Below are 22797 nucleotides of genomic sequence, written 5' to 3'. Positions count from 1 at the left end.
GCTGTAGCCAAGTGGAAGTGTGTCACAGTACTCTGAGTACTGTAACACTGTCTGCTGGGCTCTGATTAGCCTTCTCCAGCCTCCTAGCTGTTTCACCCAAGCTATGTCCCATGGAGAATGATTCCAGGATTTGGACATCAATAACTCTGATCAGTGTGGGACTTACCTCAGAGGTGAAGAACTTTCCCAGGGTTATCTCCAACTGCTCCAACCAAACCACTTGTATCATGTATCACTTTTAACATTTCAGATAACATTTATCTCTTGTAGACTTTGGAGATCTAGAATTATTTCAAGTTCAAATCATATCTGGCATTTATGATGGGCACCATAAGAAATGGAATCCTTTTTCCAACGCTTTTAATACACATATTATATGCATGGGTCTACAACTTGACTATGAACATATCAATATTCATCCATTATGTTTCTGAATGAAATATATCGTTTCTGGGAAAAACCTGTCACAGCAGCAAAGCTTTAATAACAGGTATTGTCACGTTTAAAGCCTAGCAGGGAACTGTGCTGGCTTTCATCATAGTGTAAAGATATCCACCACCAATTTAATTAGACATTTTATATTCCAGCAGTCTCCTCCTGGAAGGGATATTGAGGTCCCTTCTGCATTCTGCCACCTACTTATCTTCTCTCCCCCTGAGCCAAACCTACCATTTTATTACAGAGGGGAAGTGGAGTTAGGCCCGTATCTTCTGGTGTAGCATGATGAGGGAACAAGCGATTCAGTCTGAGGTAGTCTCTACGCAAGATTAAAACAAGCACAGCTATCACCCTCTGCATCTCATGATACTCATGCATTTTTCATCAACATATCATCTTCGCTCTACTTGTCTTGACCTTGAATTTAAATTGTTTTGCACAGGTTGCACATGCTCTATTTCAGTAACTCAAATATTGCAATGGTAGTGGATACCAAACAGCAAAAACTTGTCATAACTAAGTTCTACACAGGGAGGTACCGATACAGGAGACGCAGGTCCTGGGTGCCTTGTTAGAATTCGTAGGCGAGTGAGTAACCCACCTCTACCATCCGTCCTATTGGCCAATGTGCAATCATTGGAGAATAAACTGGATGAGCTCCGTTCAAGACTATCCTTCCAACGGGACATTAAAAACTGTAATATCTTATGTTTCACCGAGTTGTGGCTGACGGACGACATGGATAATATACAGTTGGCTGGTTTTTCCGTGCATCGGCAAGACAGAACAGCAGCCTCCAACAAGACAAGGGGTGGCGGTCTGTGTCTATTTGTCAATAACAGCTGGTGCGCAAAATCAAAATTAAGTCTCAAGGTTATGCTCTCCTGAGGTGGAGTATCTCATGATAAATTGTAGACCACATTATTTACCGAGAGAGTTTTCATCGATATTTTTCGTAGCTGTCTATTTACCACCAAAAACCGATGCTGGCACTAAGACCATACTCAATGAGCTGTATAAAGCTATAAGCAAACAATAAAATGCTCATCCGTAGTCGGCGCTCCTAGTGACCGAGGACTTTAATGCAGGGAAACTTAAATCCGTTTTAAATCATTTCTACCAGCATTTTACATGTGCAACCAGAGCCAAAAAAACCTCAAGACCACCTTTACTCCACACACAGAGATGCGTGAAAAGCTCTATTTCGCCCTCCATTTGGTAAATCTGACGATAATTCTATCCCCGATTCCTGCTTTCAAGCAAAAACTAAAGCAGGAAGTACCAGTGACACGCTCAATACGGAAGTGGTCAGATGACGCAGATGCTAAGCTACAGGACTGTTTTGCTAGCACAGACTGGAATATGTTCCGGGACTCATCCGATGGCATTGAGGAGTGTACCATATCCGTCCACGGCTTCATCAATAAGTGCATCGATGACGTTATCCCCACAGTGACCATACTCACATACTCCAACCAGAAGCCATGGATTACATCCGCATCCGCGCTGCTTTCAATGAGCAGGACTCTAACCGGGACGCAAGCAACACTGAAGCATGCATGAGTGCACCAGCTGTACCGGACGACTGTGTGATCACGCTCGCCTTAGCCGATGTGAGTAAGACATTTAAACAGGTCAACATTCAGACAAACTGGCAAGTTTCTTCAATTACATTTTCAACCTGTCCTTGGCCGAGTCTGTAATACATACATGTTTCAAGCAGACCACCATAGTCTAATCTGTCACCCTGATCCTCAACACTGATTCTCAACCCTCAAGGGTGCGTGCTTAGTCCTCTCCTGTACTCCCTGTTCACCCATGACTGTGTGGCCAAGCACGACTCCAACACCATCATTAAGTTCGCCGACGACACAACGGTGGTAGGCCTGATCACCGACAACAATGAGACAGCCTATAGGGAGGAGGTCAGAGACCTGGCAGTGTGGTGCAAGGACAACAATCTCTCCCTCAACGTGATCAAGACAAAGGAGATGATCGTGGACTACAGGAAATGGAGGGCTGAAAACACCCCCATTCTAATCGATGGGGCTGTAGTGGAGCAAGTTGAGAGCTTCAAGTTCCTTTGTGTCCACATCACCAACAAACTATCATGGTCCAAATACACCAGGACACTCGTGATGAGGGCACAACAATGCCTATTCCCCCTCAGGAGACTGAAAAGTTTTGGCATGGGTCCTCAGATCCTCAAAAAGTTATACAGTTGCACCATCGAGAACATCCTGACAGGTTCCATCACCGCCTGGTATGGCAACAGCTTGGCCTCCGATTGCAAGGTGCTACAGAGGGTAGTGCGTATGGCCCAGTACATCACTGGGGCCAAGCTTCCTGCCATCCAGGACCTCTGTACCAGGCAGTGTCAGAGGAAGGCCTTAAAAATTTCCAAAGACTCCAGGCACCCTAGTCACAGACTGTTCTCTCTGCTACCCCACGGCAAGCGGTACCAGAGGGCCAAGTCTAGGTCCAAAAGGCTTATTAACACCCAAGCCATAAGACTGTTGAACAGCTAATCAAATGGCTACCTGGATGACTCCCCTGTGCTTGATCACAGAGATTACAGTTCACATGTTGTCTGAGTGAAACACTTACATATAATTAGAGAGCCTGGATACTCAAGGTCAGCCCTTTGCATAAATGTATGTGGAACCAGCTGTAGAGGTGAGAAAACAATACTTTTCATGATTAAGAATAGTAAAAAATTCCGCTCTCATACAAAATCACTCGTCAAGAAGGAACACATATGTCATAATGTTTAATGTCATATTATCATTCGATTCAAGTTGTTGTGTACAATTTGTGTTGTTCTGTCCTATTGTCCATGAAGTGAGATAATGTAGCCCTCCAGATGACAGACATATGATTGAAGGAACATAATTGTGTTCAGGGATTATGGCGTGAAATCTGAAATCAGAAACAAAACACACTCAAAATGAACTGGTTCGTCAACATGTGCCAGTTCGCTTGTATTACCTCCTTAAGTATCGCAGACTGCAACTATCATTGTCATAGACAACCTCTGTATGGTACATCCTCTGGTTCTTCGTAGGGATATGTATCCTCCATACTTTGTGATGACTTGTTGTTAAGATGCTTGAGTTGTGGAAGGTTGGTGTTGAGATGCTTTGAAATCCCTTAACTTTTCCTTGAGCAGACAAAGGAGTCTATAGCCTCAATCCAAAGGAACACAATATTTGTAAAGAGGAAGTCCAAGTGCTACAAGGTAAGAGTCCCATGTCTTTTTTGTAGACATCAGCTGGCCTGTATATTGTGCCCTCAGTGTCGGGATGGTTTGATCCAGTTCCTGATAGTCCACCTCTGACCAGAGCACCTCTGGACCACCAGCCGTAGGCCGAAGCTGGCCTCTCTAGACATCTCTACCTCCAAACAACGACCAGTGTCTCTGCTGATTATTGGGCCGTTCTACAGAGGGAAGAGGAACAATCTGTGTTTACAATTAAAAAGCAATACAGTTTTGGCAGGAGTCCTTTTTCCCCCACAAGTCATGACATTTTGAAGTTTTACCTGACTGAAGTCCCAAAGCCTTTGTGATGAGTGTGACGCTCCATCAAATTTTTTGAGACTTGGCGTCCTCCCTCGTCCCTCGTCCACCAGACACTTGGTGTTGGGCAAGAACGTAGTGGAACCCAGAGGACCAAGCTGCAAAAGCCCTTCTGAGGTGTAACGGGCCAGCTAAAAAAAACACGTCAATGCCAAGTAAACGTCAAGTTCTGAAAAAATATATGAACGGTTATACACAAATACTATCTTTACAGACACCTACATACAGTAGTCTTAGGACAATACAAAATGTTTTAAATACTCTGTACACATAGGAATGGTACATGTTATTGTGTAATCCTTGAGCTGTCTCATGAGAAAGATAGTTCTTGATACCTTGAGTACAAAAGGTCATAGTGCCTCTTGAGCTGAACAAGAGCTGTCAAACCAGTGCCTGCTCTTTCAACAGCTGAACCACAACTACCCAGTGGAAAGGCCATCTTGAAACGAAAGATCAATCAAATCCAATGCAAGGCCTGTCCTTAGTTATTGTTGAGATGTCCAACAAACATTTGCTGTGTAATTGACTGAAATACTAATGACAATGTACTCTTGATAGATACCACAGGGATACGGGCATTTATGTATGTTCCATGCTGATGAAAGCCAAATTGTTTATGAGCGTAATGGACCATACAGATCCCTTAGGTGAGTACATGTTGTTATAAATGAGACCCAGTGATCCTCTCTGAAGAGTTCATTGTCATTTGACATTGTGAGCTTGATCTCTATTACATTTCACACGCCAAACGCAGCTTCAAACCAGTGAATGTCACAAGTAAGGGCACAGACGATTACAAAATCCAGGGTTGAATTATTCACGGTGAACAACACACAGAGAGGATGTTGGAGCCCATCACAGGTGCTGCTGCACCGTTCTGAGTAGAGGTAACCTTGTCAAATTGCCCCGTGCCAAGCCAATTCATTTGGAATTCACTGAATTACCATGCTAAAGCAAGCTAAATGAAAGCACAAACAACCACTGTAAAGATGAACAATGGAAGGGCTTCAACGCAAATGGGTGGGGATGCATAATATATTGTGGACGTCTGCCGGGGCCAGAGTGTATGGGATAGTTATACATGTTTTCCTGAACTAACATAAGAGCCTGTGTAAGAGGATTACATTTCTATGAACTTTTCCTGACCTGTGATGTCATGCCATGACACGGGTAGAGAGTCGCGCTGTTGTCCTCATTAGGTCCTTGGTCTAAGCAATAGCCACTGGCCTTGCTGTTTCGCACCTCACCATAGGTGATGGTGTCATTGTACACTCGCATCTCTGGATACACATTCTGCAAATACCACTGGAAACTATGACATTGCAATTTTTTCCTCAAGGAGATTCTCTCAGAAACATCTCCAAAATCAACTCCGGGGTTCTGTTGAATTAGAAAACAATTCACAGCACCAAAATCAATGACCAGTTAACACGCAATTGAGCTGTAGAATATTGGGGAACTACACTCGACTCACGTTGATGGGGATATTCCAGGCCATGTAGACGTGCGATTTGTAGTCATCCATCCACACCTCGGCTGCCCTCAAGGCATTGCGCTTTGCATAGTAATCAATGTCGTCGTTGTAGGGTTTCTTGGTGCGTTCAATGTGTGCCACCCGAGCACACGGTAACACCTCCATACTCCCCCCGCACTGCCATACCTGAGACATAACATAGACAGTTCAAGAAAGAGAAAGACAGAAAGAAGCCTGACCACAATAGTAATAGTAACATTGTACTCTAAAAAGAAATCTTGTTGAGAGAGGTGCTGCCGAGGCAATTGCCCACAGGCATATGGAAAGCTGTTAACACCTTTCAATTGCCCAGTTGCTAGGACATTTTTCAGGCAAAGGGCCACTTCATTGTGTGTATGATTATACTGTACTGATGGTGTTGGCAGAATGTTTTTTTAGAGTACCTCTTCATACTCCCGTGCATTGAGCACAGGGCAGAGAGGTGTGGTAGGGTTAACAAAAATATAATTTGGCTTAGATCTCTTTTGATACAATCAGCTGTCTCTCATTGGGTTTCTGTTGTTGTGCTGTCTCCCTTTCCCATTGTCTCCATTACCTAAACCAAATGTTTTGTACTTTATTCCCCTCAGCGTAATAGGTGCAAACCTGACCTCTTCTTCTCTTCCTGTCCCCACCCCTCTCTCTCTCTCCCCCCTTCCGTCTCTGTCCTGCTGTCCCCTGTCGCTTCCTGCACACTGATGCTCACGTCATAACGATCATGTCGGAAGTGTGAAATAAGTCTGTGTGTCAGTGGGACGCTAGTAGGTGACTGCAGAGTTCTGGAACACATTCAGTTCTCACACTGGGACACAACTTCCGCACCAACGTCACTACAGACTGTTTTACAGTCAACTACAGTGGGGAAAAAAAGTATTTAGTCAGCCACCATTTGTGCAAGTTCTCCCACTTAAAAAGATGAGAGGCCTGTAATTTTCATCATAGGTACACTTCAAATTCATAAAAAATCCTACAATGTGATTTTCTGGATTTTCTTTCTCGTTTTGTCTGTCATCGTTGAAGTGTACCTATGATGAAAATTACAGACCTCTCATCTTTTTAAGTGGGAGAACTTGCACAATTGGTGGCTGACTAAATACTTTTTTGCCCCTCTGTATCTCAGTTATAGTATTAGAAAGAAAGGGAATTCAAATGGGTCCAGGCTTTTGGGAAATAACTGATGGACAAATCACCTGACACAGACCATTTTTTGGTGCACTATAAAGGCATGGGTTTGTTATTCAGCAGTATACCAGGTGGTGTGGTGCAGGATAACTTCCATCCATATTCATGCAAACTGGTCTCCCTGTATGCTTAGAGCCTAATGATTCCTTAATGATCTCAGCAGAGCCAAACAAAACATGCAGGGAGAGAATTTAGTCAGAACAGACCCATAAGTTTTAATAACAAGCCATGATGCCAAGTCACACATTTTTTTAGGACCTAAGTTAAATGATCGGATTGAATATTCCATTCTGTTTGATAGTAAAACTGACCCTGTATATTAGTGTGCTTACTTTGTTGTGTTCTTCTTATTTCTTATTTTTATTACTAGTGTGTTTTTGTTCTGCCTTTTGTTATGTTTATTACTACATTGATATAGATTACTGAATTGTTGGGTTTAGAGCTGGCAAGAAAGGCATTTCACTGTACTTGTGCACGAGACTTAAAACTTTAAACTAAACTTGTTTTGAATCATACTTCAGATAATGGCAGCCTATCCCTTTTTAAAAAATATTGAAATCTATTTGGATCAGGGCCAAAATATATAGAAACATTTGCTACCGTTACATTCATATTAAATCCCACCCACATTATTTTTACTGTGACAGAGCATGCATCTCTTACAGCACACAAACACTTGAACTCTCCAGTCACAATTACATAATGATTTTCTTGCTTTATAATCACATTGTCACGCCCTGACCTTAGAGAGCTTTTTATGTCTCTATTTTGGTTTGGTCAGGGTGTGATTTGAGTGGGCATTCTATGTTAATTTTTCTATGTTTTGGTATTTCTTTGTTTTGGCCAGGTATGGTTCTCAATAAGGGACAGCTGTCTATCGTTGTCTCTGATTGGGAACTATACTTAGGTAGCATTTTCCCACCTGTGTTTTGTGGGTAGTTGTTTTCTGTTTAGTGTTCTGCACCTGACAGGACTGTTTCGGTTTCCTTTCTCACCTTGTTATTTTGTTCAGTGAAAATTATGAACACTTACGACGCTGCGCTTTGGTCCGATCCTTCATGCACCGATAACCGTTACACACATTGTAATGGCTAACACATAATGGACCACAGAACATACTGTATTGATTTGTTCTTAGTTTAAGCATGTACCACTTAGAAACTTACCCTCATGCCCAATTCAATGTTCTCTCCTCCATACACCTCCATGCCTGGGTCTAGAAGGCCAATCTCTTCAAAGTATTCTCTGTTCACCACAAAGGAGCAGCCAATCATGGCAGGGGTTCTGAACGGAGAAAGAACAGATTAAGGCCTAGCGGCCTACCCTGTAGAAGCGAGTTGGAACATCTTGTATATTTTAAGAACATGTTTTTCAAGCCCACGTTTTCTGTTTATAGAAAACCTAAACACCCATGGATTTCTTCACTGTTTATTCTGTTGCAAAGTGGGATTCAAATGGATTTCATTGTAATTTCTTTGTCAACGATCAACACAAAATACTCTAATGTCAAAGTTGAAGATAAATTCTAACAATTTTTTTGAGTAATGAAAAATAAAACACTAATATACACGATTATATAAAACACGAACATGTTGGAAACACCTTTGGTAGTGATTACAGCTGAGTCTTCTTGGGTAAATCTCATAAGAGCTTTGCACACCTGGATTGTGCAATATTTACACATTATTTTTTTCAAAATACTTCAAGCTCTGTCAAGGTGTTGGGGATCATTGCTAGACAGCAATTTAAAGAGGCAGCTCCTCAGTGATGTGTTGTGTTGTATTTTCCCCAAACATTTAGGCCAAAAGGTGTATTCCTCTGCTATATTGTTTTAAGTTTTACTTCAGTGCCTCGTTGCATACATTGCATGTGTGATGGAAATGTTCTCTGTGTGTATCAAATCAAATCACATGTGCCGAATACAACAGGATACAATGTCACCTTACAGTGAAATGCTGACTTACAAGCCCTAACAAACAATGCAGTTTTAAGAAAATACCTAAAAAAAAAGTTACAAATAAAAGTAACAAATAATTGTAAAAAGCGATGCTATATACAGGGGGTACCAGTACAGAGTCAATGTGCGGGGGCACCGGTTAGTCGATGTAATTAAGGTAATATGTACAGTACATGTAGGTACAGTTATTAAAGTGACTATGCATAGATAATAACAGAGTAGCAGCAGTGTAGAAGGGGGGGCAATGCAAATAGTCTGGGAAGCCATTTAATTAGATGTTCAGGAGTCGTATGGCTTGGGGGTAGAAGCTGTTTAGAAGCGTCTTGGACCTAGACTTGGCGCTCCAGTACCGCTTGCCGTGCGGTAGCAGAGAGAACAGTCTATGACTAGGGTGGCTGGAGTCTTTGAACATTTTTAGGGCCTTCCTCTGACACCGCCTGGTATAGAGGTCCTGGATGGCAGGAAGTTTGGCCGCAGTGATCTACTGGGCTATATGCACTACCCTCAGTAGTGCCTTGCGGTCGGAGGCCGAGGAGTTACCATACCAGGCAGTGATACAACCCGCCGGGATGCTCTCGATGGTGCAGCTGTAGAACCTTTTGAGGATCTGAGGACCCATGCCAAATCTTTTCAGTCTCCTGAGGGGGCATAGGTTTTGTCGTGCCTTCTTCAAAACTGTCTTGGTGTGCTTGGACCATGTTAGTTTGTTGGTGATGTGGATGCCAAGGAACTTGAAGATCTCAACCTGATCCACTACAGCCCAGTCGATGAGAATGGGGGCGTGCTCAGTCCTCCTTTTCCTGTAGTCCACAATCATCTCCTTTGTCTTGATCACGTTGAGGGAGAGGATGTTCTTGCACCACAAGGCCACCACATGACCTCCTCCCTATAGGCTGTCTCATCGTTGTCGGTGATCAGGTCTACCACTGTTGTGTCATCGGCAAACTTAATTTTGGCCCTGTCCGGGGGTGTCCTCGGATGGGGCCACAGTGTCTCCTGACCCCTCCTGTCTCAGCCTCCAGTATTTATGCTGCAGTAGTTTATGTGTCGGGGGGCTGGGGTCAGTTTGTTATATCTGGAGTACTTCTCCTGTCCTATTCGGTGTCCTGTGTGAATCTAAGTGTGCGTTCTCTAATTCACCCCTTCTCTCTCTCTCTCGGAGGACCTGAGCCCTAGGACCATGCCCCAGGACTACCTGACATGATGACTCCTTGCTGTCCCCAGTCCACCTGGCCATGCTGCTGTTCCAGTTTCAACTGACCTGAGCCCTAGGACCATGCCCCAGGACTACCTGACATGATGACTCCTTGCTGTCCCCAGTCCACCTGGCCATGCTGCTGCTCCAGTTTCAACTTCCACCTGACTGTTCTGCTCCAGTTTCAACTGTTCTGCCTTATTATTCGACCATGCTGGTCATTTATGAACATTTGAACATCTTGGCCATGTTCTGTTATAATCTCCACCCGGCACAGCCAGAAGAGGACTGGCCACCCCACATAGCCTGGTTCCTCTCTAGGTTTCTTCCTAGGTTTTGGCCTTTCTAGGGAGTTTTTCCTAGCCACCGTGCTTCTACATCTGCATTGCTTGCTGTTTGGGGTTTTAGGCTGGGTTTCTGTACAGCACTTTGAGATATCAGCTGATGTACGAAGGGCTAAATAATTGTAAAAAGCGATGCTATATACAGGGGGTACCAGTACAGTCATACATTTGATTTGATTTGATGGTCATGTGTTTAGAATAATGCTGCTTTGTAATTAAATGTCTTGGTTGGGTTCATGCAAGTGACGGATTGACTACACACAGGAGTAAACCATAATATCACTGATAAGCAATTTGGCAGTAAGCCCAGAACATTGCTCTGGTAACCAAAAGGAGTATCTCAGTTTCAAGGTCCCAGCTATGAAAGAAAAAGCCTTGTGAGGTATCAGTCAGTCACATGCAGGAACCAACGATATAAATGAATAATGAAACATGTAAATCATGCTTATATGATTTGCTTGTGTAGCATCAAGATGGATTGAGTTGGTGAACCTCTCCGGCCGTGACAGTAAAGAGGGATTCATTTAATTCTGACTTCAGGTGTCCCTGGTGTTGAATTTCCACCACACATGTTTTGGATTATTCTGTATATTTGTATTATTCTTTTCACTCTGTTATTTAGGTCATTATTGTGGAGTCACTACAATGTTGTTGATCCATCCTCAGTTCTCTCCCATCACAGTCATAGAACCTTGTAGCTGTTTTAAAATCACTAATGGCCACATGGTGGCAGCCCTAATAGTGATGGGGGAAAAACTATACAGTTACATATCGGGATATTATGTCTGATCGGGATATATCGGGATATTAAGTGGTATGTTGACACCTGCTCGTCGAACATCTTTCCAAAATCCCCCTTTTGCTGCTATAACAGCCACCACTCATCTGGGAAGGATTTCCACTAGATGTTGGAACATTGCTGCAGGGATTTGGTTCCATTCATTTGGTTCCATTCAGCCACAAAAGCCTTAGTGGGGTCGGTCACTGATGTTGGGTGATTAGGCCTGGCTCTTAGGTGGCGTTCCAATTCATCCCAAAGGAGGTTGATAGGGTTGAGGTCAGGGCTCTGAGCAGGCCAGTCAAGTTATTCCACACGATCTCGACAAACCACTTCTGTATGGACCTCACTTTGTGCACGGGGGCATTGTAATGCTGAAACTATCATGACACAAGGCGAGACCCAGATGCAGACACAGGAGCCAGATGGTTGGAGTCTTACAGTATTTATTAATCCAATAGGTTAAGTCAAGAGAATGGTCGTGGACAGGCAAAAGGGTCAAAACCAGTTCAGAGTCCAAAAGGTACCGAAGGGCAGGCAGAGTCAAGGTCATGGCAGGCAGGATGATCAGGCAGGCAGGAAAGTAGTCCAGAGACAGGCAGGGCTCAAAACCGGGCAGACTATCAAAAAGAGAATAGCAAAAGGAGTACAGGAAAAATCATGCTGGTTGACTTGAGCTTCAAGTTCCTTGGTGTCCACATCAACAACAAACTAGAATGGTCAAAACACACCAAGACAGTCGTGAAGAGGGCACAGTCAAGCCTATTCCCCCTCAGGAAACTAAAAAGATTTGGCATGGGCCCTAAGATCCTCAAAAGGTTCTACAGCTGCAACATCGAGAGCATCCCGACGGGTTGTATCACTGCCTGGTACAGCAATTGCTCGGTTAGTCAATAACACAATAGAAAAATCTATGTTCAGTGTGTGCAAATGTAGAAGATTAGGGAGGTAAGGCAATAAATAAAATATATAATATTTAATAAAATAAATACAATTTAGCATTAACACTGTAGTGATAGATGTGCAGATGATGATGTGCAAGTACATATACTGGGGTGCAAAAGAACAAGAAGATAAATAACAATATGGGGATGAGGTAGTTGGATGTGCTATTTACAGATTGGCTGTGTACAGGTAGAGTGATCGGATGTTGTAGTTGGGGATGGAAATTTCAGGATTTTTGGTGGCCTTCCTAAGCCAGGATTCAGACATGGCTAGGACATCAGGGTTGGTGGAGTGTGCTAAAGCAGTGAATAAAACAAACTTAGTTAGGAGGCTTCTGATGTTAACATGCATGAAACCAAGGCTTTTACAGTTATATAAGTCAACAAATGAGAGTGCCCGGGGACTAGGAGTGGTGCTGGGGGCTGCATGGCCTGGGTTAACCTCTACATCGCCAGAGGAACAGAGGAGGAGTAGGATAAGGATAAGGGTACGGCTAAAGGCTATAAGAACTTGTCGTCTAGTGCGTTCAGAAAGGAACATATTTCTGGGTGTGGAAGAATAGATTCAAGGCATAATGTACAGACAAGGGTATGGTAGGATGTGAGTACAGTGGAGGTAAACCTAGGCATTGAGGGACGATGAGAGAGGTTTTGTCTCTAGAGGCACCAGTTCAGCCAGGTGAGGTCACCGCATGTGTGGGGGGTGGGACAAAAGGGCTATCTAAGGCATATTGGGCAGGGCTGGGGGCTCTACAGTGAAATAAGGCAATAATCACTAATCAAAACAGCAATAGACAAAGGCATATTGACATTAGGGAGAGGCATGTGTAGCCAAGTGATCATTACCGGCCAATGAGTAACATTAGGTGAATCAGGGAGCCGATTCAGTGGTCGCTACTATGCTAGGCGAGCTGGAGACACTGCGATTCAGACAAGTAGCGGGCCGGGCCGGGGCTTGCAGATGGGCCTTTGGCGATGTCGGAACGGAAGGCCCTGTTGAAACCACCTCGGACGATTACGTCAGCAGACCAGTCATGATGGATTGGCGGGGCTCTGTGTCGGCAGTAAAGGGTCCAGTCCAATTGTCAAAAGAGGCCTTGTAGCCCAAGAATTAGCTGGTGGACCTCTTCGGCAATCCGCGTAATGGGCCTAGCTCGAGTCTAGCTCAAGGTTAACTGGTGCTTGCTTCGGGACAGAGACGTTTGCCAGGGGTAGCCACTCAGATTGAAGCTAGCTAGCTGTGATGATCTGGTGTAAAGGTTCAGAGCTTGCGGTAGGAATCCTGGTAGAGAAAAAGCAGTCCAATATGCTCTGGGTTGATATCGCACTGTGCAGACTGGCAGGTATTGACCGAGCTGAGGCTGGCTGGTGTCCGAGTTAACGGTGAAGAACGCTAGCAGTGGCTAACTGACTACTAGCTAGTAGCTAGTTAGCTGGCTAGCTTCTGATGGGGGTTACGGTTCTAAAGTATAAAAATAGCAGATCCGTACCACATTGGGTGAGGCGGGTTGCAGGAGAGTATATTCAGTCCGTAGATGGAAAGTGAGATTAAAATGAAAAAAAAACAAGGAAAACGATATATAAAACGATATTTACACGGGACAAGACAAAACACACGTCCGACTGCTACACCATCTTGGAACTAGTACAATGGCGGCGAGCTTTACACCACTCCAGCCGACATTGTATATCATATCATATAATTTTGACAATATCGCAATATAATTTTGCACTAGTTGGCTGTACCTGCACCAAAACTCCAGTATTTGTCCTTCATAGCTTGATCATCTTTTTTAAATGGGGAGCCAATTTGTTTTCAGCACTTTTATTTCAGCAAACTCATTTTCTCATGGCTCTCTCTTGTGCTATACTTTTACAGCAGGCATATGGTGAGTAGTATGTTTGAAACATCATAAAATCACAGTATGAAATCGCAATATATATAGAACCGTGAGAATCTCAACACATATTAGCACATAAGTTTCGTAGTATTATTGTGAGGTCCCTGGCTATTCCCAGCCTTAATCCCTAAGTATACCTTCTTGTGATAGAGCTCAATTCAGAAGGACGACTACATCTTTGTGTCTGGGTGCTTTAATACATCATCCAGAGCATAATTATTAACTTGGCCATGCTTAAAGAGATATTCAGTGTCTGATTTGTTATTGTTACCCATCTACTAATCATTGCCCTTCTTTATGTAGCTTTCGAAAAGCTTGTTGGTCTTTGTAGTTGAATCTGTGCTTGAAATTCAATACTTGACTGAGGGACAGACCTTACAGTTGTTGATGTATGGGGGACAGAGGAAGGGGTAGACATTCAAAAATCACATCAGCCCCTATTATTTCACACAGAGTGAATCCATATTACTTATTATGTGATTTGTTGAGCCAAATTTTACTTCTGAATTCATTTAGGCTTGCCTAAAAGGGGGGCAAATACTTATTTAATCTGTATTAATTTCAAAGAATGTGTAGAATTTTCTTTTCACTTTGACATTATGGAATATTTTGTGTAGATCAATGACAAAAATGACAATTAAATCTATTTCAATCCATTTTTGTAATGCAAGAAAATGTGAATAGAAGGGGTGTAGATTATCGATAGGCAATGTATTGCAGAATATTGCATCAGACAACCGCCCCAATAATGTCCTAGAAACATACTGTACTTTTCCCATACCTGATGGGGGCCGTCTCATCTCCTCTGTCCTGCCAGGCCTGGGGGGGGGTGATGTACATACACCAAAGGCCCCAGTTGTAGCCATGGGCCGCGTTGTCATACCGCTGCACCTCAAACGTGTTGTACTTGATGTTGTCGATCGATGGTAGAATAATACGTGTTCGATCCTCCCTGATTCTGGTTAGGATTGGCTCTGCCCTGTCAAAGGAGGAAAGGAAACGCATTTTAGTCAAATATTTTATCTCTATAAATATTCTAAAGGTGCTTGAGATGTTTACTGGTAACTTCATGCTGCCATGATAGGAAAAGCATGACAGTAAATCATGTTTCTGTCATCTCATCTGTTCCCAGGGGGAAAATGGGGCCACCACAGTCTGTTCAAGCGTTTAATCATCTTCATCAAAACATCCTGAATCCTCACTGCTAGCAGAGGAAGGTACTGTACAGTTCTCATCTTCCCTTACAGTTGACAGTTTATTTTCCATTTCACATCCGTTCCAGAGAACAAAACCAAATAAATAGTCATTTATGTACTGTAGCTAGCAGTTCTATGTGTTACAACTGTAGTGAAACACTGATGGCCTCACATGTGGGTCGTTCCACCTCAAAAAGCACAAGAAAGAGGATTTCGAGACCCACCGTCTCAAAATGCTCTGAAATTGTTTCTGTTTTTAGAAACAGATAAGATTAGCATTTCTGAAACATTATTTTGTTGAAATATAATTTGATCTCTGAGAAATTAAGCTAATTGATTGCATCCAAACTGTCCATTTTATACTTGTTTTTGGATTGGGATTGGCATGGGGTGTGCAGGGGTGCGTGGGGGGCTTTTGCTCATGTCTTTGGATTCTTCATGTCTTACTCATTCTTTGAAAAATGTTTGGACCAAATTGGATGTTAAGTACTATACTTAGTTAATATTATATGAATCCTATAAATTAAAATGGACCATTTGTGTGCAATCAATTAGCTTAATTTCTCAGAGATCAGATTATGTTTCTAACTACAGAAACAATTTCAGATGGTGGGTGTCATGGCTTACTGAAATGACATGGGCTGCGTGGTGTGTTCAATAGTTTTTCCGTGTAAAACTTGACTGATGCAATCAGATATCATTTCCATTGTGGATATAGCTTTTGCAATATGAGTGCAGTTAAGGAGTCAACCTTTCACCGCTGCAATGTCATTTTTTAGAACAAATAGGGTTCACTTCTGAGAGAGTGTCACCTTGCCTGAATGAATTCCTCTTAAAGTGGTGTGGTGAAGATGGATTGTGGTGACTACTGTACCTCCTTGTCTTTCCATTACTGAGAGAAAGGAATACCTCTGATTTGCAAATAAAAATGCTCTTCTTGTCAGATGCACAAACACTGTCAGCAGATCTCAGTGTAATGCATTCCAGGTTTAAAATAGTACAGTATATAGCTAGATATTGGAGGACAAATGGCACCTCAGTGTTGGGAGGAATCTGCATCTGATTGATGATAATGCATGAGACTATTTTAAACTCCTTTTCAAGTGTCAATCTGAGGGGAAATAAGAAGTTGTTCCTCACCATGCTGTGTTGAACTCAACATGTGCGTCAAAGAAGCCAACAACTGGTGCAGTGGCAGCTTTCCAGCCAAGGATTCTGGCCCGTATAAGTCCCTCCCGTCTGCTATTTCTCACCATCTTCACTAGGCCTGGGTACTGCTTATTCACATACTGATCCAGATTCAGCTTTAGCTCCACTACAACAAGAATAATAAAGTATTGGAGCTCAAACTAGAAAACCATAATTTCAAGTCTCTCTCTCACACACACACACACACACACACACACACACAGTAAAAGCCCTTGTCTTACCACTGTCACTGTTGTCATCCACCAGGATGATCTCCTTGAGGATGTGTGCAGGTGTGTGATTGACCAGGCTGTGGACTGACCGTAGGATCACTGACAAAGCCTCGTTTACAAAGATGAACACCACCGTCATCTGAGGGAGGTCATCTGGGTAAGTCATCATCTTGCACCTGTCAACACAACTTAGTGAGAAGCTGTCACATCAGTACCCTAAACTCATAATGCTTTATTATGTTACCTTCTGGTTTTCAAGCTGTGAGGGCAGAGTTTAGGACCTACTTTTTCGGCCTGTAGTCAGGAATGGATCTATCCAGTGGGATTTGATTGCTCAGCTGTGCGTTGTAGCCATACTCTTCGTACTTTCCCCCATCTGGGTCGCGGACAGGGTTTCTCAGAGTTGCAGGGGTCCTGGCCTGCCCCTGTCCCTGGCCCACTCGTCCCTCCAGTACACCAACCGTCTTTCCCAGACCTGTGGAAAGTCCGAAGGAAAATGTCAGACTCATTTTGCAAACTGTCTGAGGTGCCTCTGGATCATCATCTCAATGTGTCAGTCATTTGAGCTGTCTCTTTTCCCTCGAGAACGTAAACAATAGTGAGCATCTAGAGTCATTAGAGAGTTGGTGTAACGGCTTTCTAATGGTGAAGGAGAGTCGGACCAAACTGCAGCGTGTCTATTGTGATTCATTTTTAATAAACAAACGTAACACACAACAAACCGAAAACAGCCTATACAAGTGTCTACTAACCTCTAACCAGGACATCAAGACACACAGGACAATCACCCACAATACAACCAAAGAATATGGCTGCCTAAATATGGTTCCCAATCAGAGACAACGGTAAACACCTGCCTCTGATTGAGAACCACTTCAGACAGCCATAGACTCTCCTAGAACACCCCACTAAGCTACAATCCCACTATACACACATTCCAAAATCCCAAGACAAAACACACCACAATACAAAAACTCTATGCCACACCCTGGCCTGACCCAATACATGAAGAAAACACAAAATACTTAGACCAGGGCGTGACAGTTGGCAATTGAAGTTTAGACAAGATACATAATTGACACGTCTACTGTCTGCAGCACCTTGTCTGTGAAATTAAAATAGGTCATCTTAATAAACTCCCAGTCTGACTGACAAACAGGAGAGCCAGGGATAAAGGAAACTGAAGGCTATTATTATTCACCTAGACTTTACTGGTGGGAAGTAATAGACAGGGGGACAGGATGATTGACTTGTAATGTGAGAAGAATGTCTTATACTGTCAGTATTACAGCAGGACCTGGCATCTTGCTAATCCAACTTCTGAACTGATTATGCATTTAAACACTGAATTATGAGTGTCATAGTCCAAACATTGGGAATGGGGGGGGGGATTTATAAAGCAAATGCATCAGACAACACCACATTGGATAAGGAAGAGGAATTAGTAAATGTGATATAACCGTCAAACCTGCTGCAGAAATGTCCCCAACTGGCTTTTATTATATCACTGACCTCCTGATATATAACCTCAGGATCATGGGGTATAGAGATTTCTTCTTGGGACTACTTGTTTTGTGCAGCAAAAAAAAGAGGTGATATTTCAGGATAACTAGTTTGTCCTCTACACTTGTTTGCAGCAAGGTTGAGACCCATCAATTAAGGCTGACAGGATCCATCCTCCTAAACTGCTTTGTGGTGGAGTCCAATTAAGCTTCTCGAAGAGAATGTTGTTAACTATTTTAGGTGCTAAAAAGATGGGTCATGGACCCTTCTCTTTAACCCTTCTCATGGAGAGCTACTGGATGTGCAGGATTTTGTTCCAGACAGTCCTCTAAAACAAATCTGATTCAACACCTTATTAGTGTCTATCCAGTAAGAGTGTTGGCCACATCTACGTGAGAATGATGTTAATTGACTAGAGCTTAGCGTTCGACACCATAGTGCCCTCCAAGCTCATCACTAAGCTAAGGACCCTGGGACTGAACACCTCCATCTGCAACTAGATCCTGGACTTCCTGATGGGCTGCCCCCAGGTGATGAGGGTAGGCAACAATATATCCACCACGCTGACCCTCAACATGGGGGCCCTTCAGGGGTGCATGCTTAGTCCCCTCCTGTACTCCCTGTTCACCCATGACAGTGTGGCCACACACGACTCCAACACCATCATGATGTGTGCCGATGACACGTCGGTGGTAGGCCTGATCGCCGACAACGATGAGACAGCCTATAGGGAGGAGGTCAGAGGCCTGGCAGTGTGGAGCCGGGACAACAACCTCTCCCTCAACGTGAGCAAGACAAAGTGGCTGATCGTGGACTACAAAAAGGACGGGGCTATAGTGGAGCAGGTTGAGAGCTTCAAGTTCATTGGTGTCCACATCACTAAGGACCTATCATGGTCCAAACACACCAAGACAGTCGTAAAGAGGGCACGACAATGCCTATTCCCCCTGAGGATGCTGAAAAATTTGGCATGGGACCTCAGATCCTCAAGAAGTTCTACAGAGCCTGCTAACTGAGCCTGCTAACTGAGCCTGCTAACTGAGCCTGCTAACTGTGTAAATCACCCTGTTTCCATACATGTTTCATTTTTAAACATTTATCTTACAAATTAGTTGTTTAATCTAACTGCTTAACTCTTATTTTATCTGTACATGGTATTGTACTTGGATTTTTTTACTCATCTTTTTCCACGGGCACTATCTGATGTAGACATTTCACTGCAGCTAATGTAGAAGGAAAAGCTCTGTACATTTGCAAATACTGTGCCAGATCATATGTGAAGAATGCAACAAAGATGCAGAATCATCTGGCCAAGTGCATAAAGTTCCCTCAGTGCTCACAACAAGCATTCTCTGACAAAAGTCCCGCTACTTCTATTCGAGGTGAAAATTATGAATCAAACACCTTATCGATAGCAATAGCTCATAGTCCTCCTGTAATCAGAAGGTTTTTGACTCAATGGAGGAATGTAGTCAGAGAAATGCTGATGAATGTCTTGCTCGAGTTGTGTATGCAACTGGTTCACCTCTGATGCTCACAGGCAATGTGTATTGGAAGAGATGTCTGACTGTTCTTCCCCCAGCACACATCCCTCCAACCAGACATGCTTTATATACTCATTTGCTGGATGCAGAGTGCAACAGAGTTCAAGTGAAGGTCAAGTAAATCATAGAGAAAGCAGACTGTATTGCAATCATCTCTGATGGGTGGTCAAATGTTCGTGGGCAAGGAATAATTAACTACATCATCTCCAACCCTCAACCAGTATTCTACAACAGACACAAGGGACAACAGACACATCGGTCTCTACATTGCAGATGAGCTGAAGGCAGTCATCAATGACCTTGGACCACAGAAGGTATTTGCACTGGTGACAGACAATGCTGCGAACATGAAGGCTGTTTGGTCTAAAGTGGAGGAGTCCTACCCTCACATCACACCCATTGGCTGTGCTGCTCATGCATTGAATCTGCTCCTCAAGGACATCATGGCACTGAAAACAATGGATACATTCTACAAGAGAGCCAAGGAAATGATTAGGTATGTGAAGGGACATCAAGTTATAGCAGCAATCTACCTCACCAAGCAAAGTGAGAAGAATAAGAGGACCACATTGAAGCTGCCCAGCAACACCAGTCTTGGGTGGTGTTGTCATCATGTTTGACAGTCTCCTGGAGGTGAAGGAGTCTCTCCAAGAAATGGCCATATCACAGTCTGCTGATATGGACAGCCCCATCAAGAGGATCCTTCTGGATGATGTATTTTGGGAGAGAGTGGTAAGCAGCCTGAAACTCCTGAAACCTATAGTAGTAGCCATTGCACGGATTGAGGGAGACAATGCCATCCTGTCTGATGTTCAGACTCTGCTTGCAGATGTAAGAGAAGAAATCTGTACTGCCCTGCCCACATCACGGTTTCTCCAAGCAGAGGAAACTGCAGTTCTGAAGTACATCAAAAAGCGTGAAGACTTCTGCCTGAAGCCCATACACGTCGCAGCGTACATGTTGGATCCCAAAAATGCTGGCAAGAGCATCCTGTCTGGTGTAGAGATCAACAAGGCCTATGGTGTCATCACTTCCGTGTCTCGAAACCTTGGCCTGGATGAGGCCACGGTTCTTGGCAGACTGGCGAAGTATACTTCCAAGCAAGGGCTTTGGGATGGAGATGCAATATAGCAGTTGTGCCAACATATCTCATCAGCCACCTGGTGGAAGGGACATTGTGGATCTAAGGCTGTTTCCCCTGTTGCCTCCATCATCCTCCAAATGCCACCAACATCAGCCGTCTCAGAGCGCAACTGGTCCTTGTTTGGGAACACACACACCAAAGCACACAACAGGCTGACCAATACAAGGGTGGAAAAATTGGTGGCCATCTGGGCAAATTTGAGGCTTTTTGAGCCTGACAACGAGCCATCCTCAACAAGGTTGGAAAGTGACAGTGAAGATGAGGCCTTGGAGTCTGATGTTCAAGAGGTGGACATTGAAAAGGTCCAGGAAGAAGATAGAGGCCTCAGAGGAAGATATCCAAAGCTTTAGTTTCTAGACTATCATTTTACAGATGTATGTTAAAAACGTTTTTGGGAGATGTGATGGATCATTGGGGATCATTCAATATTCCCTTTCTTTTGTTGTTCAGTGAAATCATCCCATGTGAAGTCAACTTATTTAATTAAAGTTCAATTCATAACTAAATTGTTTTTTTAAATTTTTATTGGAAGGATTTAATTATTTGAACTACTTATGCAAAGGTAAAAGGTTTATGTTTAGTCTCCATATGATATGGTAAATATATCCAATGCAAAAAACATCTACTGTTAAATGGTATTAATATAAATGTGCATATATTTCCGTTAATTCCCATATATTCCCGTTAATTCCCATATATTCCCGTTAAATCCCACGGAAAGTTTCCACCTCTGAATATTCCCCAAAATGTGCAACCCTAGTGGGAATACTTGGGAACATATTTCCAAAATGAAAATGATTTGCTGGTGTTTTTACAGTCGTTTATGTCAAACAATAAAACATTTGACAAATAAAATCACCTGAGGGCCGCCAGTTGGGGCACCCTGAATTAGACTTTTATAATGCTGTTCTTTTGGAGAAAAACAGAGCCCTTTGTCTGGGTTATTTTTGAATTATGTAAAAGCAGATTAGACATTTAGGCTGAAAGCGATGCTAGGAGTGGATCTATAATGGATGAGGTGGATGTGGGCCAGGTTGATCGGTTATTCCAATTTAAGAGAATGACAATACCCATGGGTTGTACAACAGCTGAGATGTGGCAAATCAAAGAAACACTGTCAAATGCATTATTTACTCAGTCGGGGCACTATAAAAGTCATTCATAAAGCACTGATGTGGAGTGAAATAAAGTTGCACCAAGCTGACTTGGTGTTCATGATCACATGGATCAATCATTTACCGTTCAGTTGGTGGTAGACCAAGTCCTCAAGATGCTCAAGCCTCTGTAGAATAGCTTGCTTCTCCACAAAGTTATTCACTTTCCCATTTCTGCGGTTAGATCTTTGCATAGTGGTCCTGCCGTTCTTCAAGAGTTCCTCTGAGCGATCCTGAATTCTGCAGTAAACCGAGAACAGTATAATACCCACAAACATGCAGATGTTTAAAGTCAACAAAGTTTTTATCTGCCGTGCGCCAGCCATGAAACCGAAGGGAAACCGACAACACCTACCCGTGATAGAAAAACATGCCCAATCCAAGTTTGGTGACCGATCTTTGCTTATGTGTATAAGGCACGTATCGTCATCATAGCCACCTCAGTGCTCCCGCGCAGAAAATTAGATATCCTGTCATCAGCACCAGTTTCGCCGCAGAGATTATAATAGGCAAGAAGACTGTATATAAAGACAATCAACCCAAATTGAATCTCATTGCCATTCCATTGCACAGGTTATCCTCTCCAAAGCGGCCCCCCATCCAACCATCTGCTTACACTTACACCCCCAACCAACTGCACATCGTTAGAACGACAGAATCTCTCTCTCAATTGAGCGAACGTGGGACTTGTTTTCCACTTGCCAGTAGTAGGCTAAAATTGATGACAAAAGAAGCGAGAGTAGGTATTATCCCTTCTGGTTTCACTCAGTCACCCTTCTTGACGATTTAAAAAAAATCACGAAACAAAAAAAATACCAAGGAGTTACTGATGAGATATGATTACTCGCAGTTTCTCATGGTCGCTTGATGAAGACTGTTTAGAAGCTATAGATAAAAGGGCCAAGGTATGTCCGATATCGCGCGGATGCTCTCTGCGTCTGTACAGAGAGATAAAAGCATTCCTGTTACTGGTCTCTCTCTCAAATCAAATTGTATTAGTCACATG

The 22797-nt window shown here is 43.2% G+C and overlaps 1 protein-coding gene across 1 annotated transcript; it reads right to left on the bottom strand.

Moving 5' to 3' along the window:
• Positions 1 to 3189: 3189 nt before the first annotated feature.
• Positions 3190 to 22554, bottom strand: LOC115124931 (polypeptide N-acetylgalactosaminyltransferase 9-like). Its single transcript, XM_029654434.2, has 10 exons — positions 21877 to 22554; positions 16732 to 16921; positions 16456 to 16622; positions 16166 to 16340; positions 14611 to 14808; positions 7877 to 7994; positions 5490 to 5675; positions 5162 to 5395; positions 3979 to 4146; positions 3190 to 3876 (listed from the first exon to the last, which is right to left on the bottom strand). Exons 1-10 carry the CDS (start codon positions 22115 to 22117, stop codon positions 3730 to 3732), a joined length of 1824 nt encoding a protein of 607 aa, XP_029510294.2. The 5' UTR covers positions 22118 to 22554; the 3' UTR covers positions 3190 to 3729.
• Between the last annotated feature and the right edge of the window lie 243 nt (positions 22555 to 22797).

The sequence above is a fragment of the Oncorhynchus nerka genome, linkage group LG4, assembly GCF_034236695.1.
Source record: "Oncorhynchus nerka isolate Pitt River linkage group LG4, Oner_Uvic_2.0, whole genome shotgun sequence".
Lineage (NCBI taxonomy): Eukaryota > Metazoa > Chordata > Actinopteri > Salmoniformes > Salmonidae > Oncorhynchus > Oncorhynchus nerka.
This window is presented reverse-complemented; position numbering and strand designations above follow the sequence as displayed.

Coding starts and splice junctions, on each gene's coding strand:
- LOC115124931 (XM_029654434.2), bottom strand. CDS start 22,117: ATGGCTGGCGCACGGCAGATAAAAACTTTGTTGACTTTAAACATCTGC. Junction 14,809..16,165: donor GTTGAGTTCAACACAGCATG/GTGAGGAACAAC, acceptor CTCCTTTGACAG/GGCAGAGCCAATCCTAACCA. Junction 3,877..3,978: donor GGCTTTGGGACTTCAGTCAG/GTAAAACTTCAA, acceptor TTCCCTCTGTAG/AACGGCCCAATAATCAGCAG.